The sequence below is a fragment of the Triticum dicoccoides genome, chromosome 3B (assembly GCF_002162155.2).
Source record: "Triticum dicoccoides isolate Atlit2015 ecotype Zavitan chromosome 3B, WEW_v2.0, whole genome shotgun sequence".
Classification (NCBI taxonomy): domain Eukaryota; kingdom Viridiplantae; phylum Streptophyta; class Magnoliopsida; order Poales; family Poaceae; genus Triticum; species Triticum dicoccoides.
Window position 1 is genome coordinate 791327388 of NC_041385.1, and position 5362 is coordinate 791332749.

A 5362-nucleotide genomic window follows, 5' to 3' on the forward strand; every position below is an offset into this window, starting at 1 on the left:
CCAGCCCTCCACGGGGTCCTGTTCGTCCAACCTCAACCGGCTCGATCAATCGGGGTCCTGTTCATCCAGAGGCAACACCACGGGGTCCTGTTCATCCACCCCCACCGCTCACTGTTCATCCAAACCCACCCCTGCAACACTCACCATTCATCCAGCGACAGCATCGATCGGCTTCAGTTAGCAGCAGTAGCGAAGGAATCACTCGATCTGTTTCAGTAAACAGCCATTGATCGATCGCTCGGGTTCAGTAACGCGTAGCCTGCAGTGCAATCGCTCGGGTTCAGTATAGGAGAAGGCCTCGCTCGGCTTCAGTTACAGCCCAACGCGTCGCACCCACGCACGTACGTGTACGTGAGAAACGCGCATCGCTCAGCCCCGACCACCCACCGTAACCGGGAACACCCTGATATTTTCCTCGCCCTCGCTTCTATCATGGTTTTTTCCGTCATGGACGGCCCAAAGAATGTCATGCAGCTGCGTCTCCGGCCCGCCTAGGATGAAAAGCCCAGTTTCTGTCATGATTTTTGTCATAGAAGTAGGAGCCCACCACATCTATGATGATATCGGGTTTTGTCACAATTATCGTCATAGAAGTGTCATAAGTATGACAAAAAAAAATCGTTCGGCCCAAAATGTCACGGATGTTTTTTTGTAGTGTTCAGACATGCCACCACACCGTACGACATGTATGAGGGCCCGGTGCGACGCTCCGGTGGCATTGCTACCCCCCAGGGCCCCGCCCCCGCCTAACCCTGTAGTGTTTGACTACGAGATCTAGCCCTTTAACTTTCCACGGACAGGCTTTGACCAGTGAACCTCTCCACCCGGTTGTGTTAGGTCAGCCCATACGAACACTTTGGAGCAACGTCCCGACCAAACCCACAGCAAGATCCCCTCCATGTGGACCGACGCGGTCGTTTCCCCGTCGGCATAGCTGCTGCAGGGGTAGATGGCCGGCTATGCCGATGGCAGCCGTTGGCATAGACGCTGGTCGGTCCGCTTCGGATCAATGACATGGCGTGCTAATCAATGCCCACGGCCATCCGTCTCTGCCGTTGGCATAGTTTAAACATCGTTAGCCGTCGGTTACGGGAGGGGTCGTCGGGCCCACAGCTATGCCGACGACGGCTGTAGGCGTACGCATAGATAGTCCGACAGTGTTTCTGTGGCGACGGGGGCCGTCGGCATACATACGGAAAGCCCGACAGCCTTATTACGCCAACGGCCTGGACCTGGCTGTCGGCATAGCCCGGAGTAGGCCAACAGGGGCCGTCGGCATATCTTCGGCCGTCGGGGTAGTGCTTTGTTCCGGTAGCTCGGTGTGTCCTTGGGCTGCCTGAGTTTTGATTTGATTAGTACCCAAAATACCCCGAAGATCTAAATATACTACCCAAATCATGCTGTAGTATCAGACAATCTGCTGCGTTCGTCAGACTTAAATGGACGGCTAATTTATCTTTGATGTACTGTAAAAGGTCTCAAAAAGAGTAATTGGACAGCGGATCCACTCAGTCCCTACAGGGCTTAGTTCACTGTTGGGATTTAATCCAAAAAACCGAACTCGGCCTAAGCCAGGTGGGAGTACGTAGCCCAGCCCATTCTCGAGGAGCACAATTTTATAAGCTTTGTCCTTGATATAAGCAGATTGAGCTGCGCTCCCTCTCCTCCGTGGCATGCTGGCATCATATATTCCATCCTTAATAGTGAGCTAGCAAGTATTCGTCCAATCCGACCATCCCTAGCTTCGATCAACCATGGCCGGCGGCGTCATGATGAACACAGCCGGTGGAAAGTCATACCCTGGCAAGCTCACCCTGTACGTCGTCTTCACCTGCATCGTCGCCTCAACCGGCGGCCTCATCTTTGGCTATGACATTGGCATCTCAGGCGGCGTCACGTCCATGGACCCGTTCCTCTTGAAGTTCTTCCCAGAGGTGTATTGGAAGAAGCAGGAGGCGAGCAAGAGCAACCAGTACTGCCGGTACGACAACCAGCTGCTACAGGCCTTCACCTCCTCGCTCTACCTCGCCGCCCTCATCGCCTCCTTCTTTGCCTCCACCGTCACCCGTCTCCTAGGCCGCAGGTGGTCCATGTTTGCCGGCGGCTTCGCCTTTCTCGTGGGAGCGGCCCTAAACGGCGCCGCGCAGAACATTGCCATGCTCATCGTTGGACGCACATTGCTCGGAGTCGGCATTGGCTTCGCCAATCAGGTACGAGGTTGTTCACTCCAATGACTTTTTTGCATGAGATGAGATGTTGCGTGTGCAAATATATTTATATATATCGCCATCAAGGTCACATCACAGTTCCGTATGCAAATATATGTCGTCATCAAGGTCACATCACAGTTCCGTATGCAAATATATGTTCCCTAAAGGTCACATCAAAATGCCGCCACATGCAAATATATATCGCCCAAGTTGAAGCCAGAAATTTCAAAGAGCTTGACTGCTTTGTTGTTCTGCGTCACTCGTTTGTGTCTTTACTACCTCTGTAACTTAATGTAAGAACTTTTTTAACACTACGATAGTGTCCAAAAACACCTTATATTTTGATACGCATAGAGTAGTTATTGATTAATTACATTAACAGTTGCATCAACACGTACGAACGCAGAAATGGGAAGAGAATGAGACATATATGGGGCACATTCATTTCTTTATTTCATTTGATTAGGTATACATGGACCAACGGGGAAGATATATAGATTGAAAACCAACTAAACAGAAAGTCCCATTGACAATTTTTGAAGTAGTAAAAATAGTATAAAAGAAAAGCATGAACTGAGGAGGTGCTAGGTGATGTCTTGTAGTATCTCGTCCGTGTCTATCCCACTGCACTACCATGCGCAGAAATAAATCGATAATTGTGCAAGAAACTATGAAAGTATATATTGATGGTGAATGTAGTCAAAAACATCCAATAGTATGTGCACGCCACATAATTTCGGGCATATAGTGAGTACACATGATGAATGAAGTGTGTAAAAGTACAATTGATTGATTACTTTGATACGCATGCATGCAGTCGGTGCCGTTGTACATGTCGGAGATGGCACCGGCGCGTCTCCGCGGCATGCTCGGCACCGGTTTCAACCTAATGATCACCACCGGCATCCTGACAGCAGAGCTCATCAACTACGGTACCAACAAGATCAAAGGCGGCCATGGTTGGCGCTTCAGCCTGGGGCTCGCGGCTGTGCCTGCGGCGGTCATCACGCTCGGCTCACTCTTCCTCCCTGACACCCCCAACTCACTGATGGAGCGAGGTCACCCAGAGGCGTCCCGCCGAATGCTACGCCGTATTCGTGGCACCGACGACATCTGCCAAGAGTACGCGGACCTGGTGGCAGCAAGGGAGGTGTCAAAGCTAGTGCAACATCCCTGGCGCAACATCCTGATGCGCAAGTACCGCGCGCAGCTCACCATGGCCGTGCTCATCCCCTTCTTCCAACAACTCTCTGGCATCAACGTCATCAACTTCTACGCACCCGTGCTTTTTGAGACGCTCGGTTTTAAAGGGGACGCGTCGCTCGTGTCGTCAGTGATGACAGGCGGCGTCCTCGTGCTTGGCTCGCTGGTGACGATGCTCATCGTCGACAGGCTGGGGCGGCGGAAGTTGTTCCTGCAGGGTGGCGCGCAGATGCTAGTGTCTCAGCTCGCGGTGGGGACGCTGATCGCGGCAAGGTTCACGACGAGCGGCGTTGGAGAGATGCCCAAAGGCTACGCGGCGGCGGTGGTGCTCTTCATCTGCCTGTACGTGGCGGGCTTCGTGTGGTCGTGGGGTGCGCTGGGATGGCTTGTGCCGAGCGAGATCTTCCCACTGGAGATCCGGTCGGCTGCCCAGAGCATCAATGTATCAGTGAACATGCTCTTCACCTTTGTCATCGCGCAGGCCTTCCTCACGATGCTCTGCCACATGAAATTCGGGCTCTTCTACTTCTTCGCCGGATGGGGGGTGGTCATGACCGTCTTCGTCGCGCTCTTCCTGCCGGAGACCAAGAACGTACCCATCGAGGAGATGGTGCTCGTCTGGAAGGGACACTGGTTCTGGAGCAGGTTTGTCGGAGATGACGACATCCACGTTCAAGAGCCTTGAATGGAGATGAATAATTGTAGATGACAACAACCACGTTCAATATCCTATTACAGCATCTTCAATAGTTCCCTCAAAAACCTCTTCCTATTACCTTTAAGTACGTTCAGGGGTCTGTTAATAAAGTTATTGGATTTGAATGGTGTGCGGCTGTAAATTCGATGGTATAATTCCTGTTTCTCTTTACACTAATGCATACATTTTGAGCATCAAAATAATATATTTTTATCTTCAACACATACTCCCTTATTCCCAAAATCTTAGGCGCCTAACCTTTCTCAAAACATCTAAACATCTAAGGCGTGTTAGCACTGAGCCGCTGATATTCTCTCTTGTATGGTCAGAGTAAACTAACCATTGCTAATGGTGTATTAGCCAAGCATGTTTGTAAAGGATATTATGGAAGAAGAGCGCATCATAACCAATCGATCGGCTCGACCCGTCCGCGAAAAAAGGCTCTTCCCGCGACACCCGGCCCAGGGCGACTCGGCCGCGGACAGCAATCCACACACCAGCGCCGCTCTTTCCCCTCCTCACGCCGCGCCGCCCCCTGGTGAAGCCCTCGCGGCCGACAGCGGCGGCCAGGCTCTCTCCCGCGGCGGCTTCCCTCCTGTAGCTAGGACAGCAGGTTGGGAGATGCATCGGCGCGCACTGGGGCCCAGGATCCCGGTGACCGGTGGCAGGCCTCACGTCCTCACATGGGTGTGGCGGCGGCTACCGGTTTCGTGGCCATTTGGGGATGCATTGGGGGAGGATGTTAGGCGTGGCACTACCCAGATCCGGCCATCGGGATCCAGGGGAGCCCAGCGGTGGTTGGCCCTGCTATTCTTCAAGCTCCATAACTTCGATCTGCTTCATGCTGGCCTCCTCGATCTGGATAGCTTTTGGCGCATTGCATCACTCGATATCTAGATCGGAATTGTTCCGGTCGGGAGTGCCCTCATCTTCAGCCAGAGAGGCTTTATGAGGGTGTGGCGCGAAGCTTCACTGTCTTGTCGGTGCCATGGAACATGTAGTGAAAAAAGTCATGGTGGCTGCGATCAGAGACTTGTAATAGCGGATAGGAGTTTTGGTTGTGTTGAAGACTGGCAGCATTTTCCTATGTGTCACGTATTGCGCATTTGCAGTGGTGGCCTTGGCAGGAGGGGGCGGCAACAAAGGTGAACAACATTTTTGGCGGTGCTTCGCGAGTTCAGAGCCGTGATCTCCTGGGTGAAAGCCCAAGGTTTGGCTTTCATTGTTTGTATCTGGCAATGGTCTTGCGAAG

General features: G+C 52.4%; 1 protein-coding gene across 1 annotated transcript; it reads left to right on the forward strand.

The window, feature by feature from the left end:
• The first annotated feature begins 1754 nt into the window (after nucleotides 1–1754).
• Nucleotides 1755–4098, forward strand: LOC119282276 (sugar transport protein MST3-like). The gene is made up of 2 exons (XM_037562559.1): nucleotides 1755–2210; nucleotides 3028–4098. The coding sequence occupies exons 1-2, from the start codon at nucleotides 1755–1757 to the stop codon at nucleotides 4096–4098; spliced, it is 1527 nt and encodes a 508-aa protein (XP_037418456.1).
• The last annotated feature ends 1264 nt before the right edge of the window (nucleotides 4099–5362 follow it).

Bases quoted from the DNA above. Each gene is read 5' to 3' on its own strand.
- LOC119282276 (XM_037562559.1), top strand. From the start codon at position 1,755: ATGGCCGGCGGCGTCATGATGAACACAGCCGGTGGAAAGTCATACCCT. The intron at 2,211-3,027 runs GTACGAGGTTGT...GCATGCATGCAG, and splicing joins GCATTGGCTTCGCCAATCAG to TCGGTGCCGTTGTACATGTC.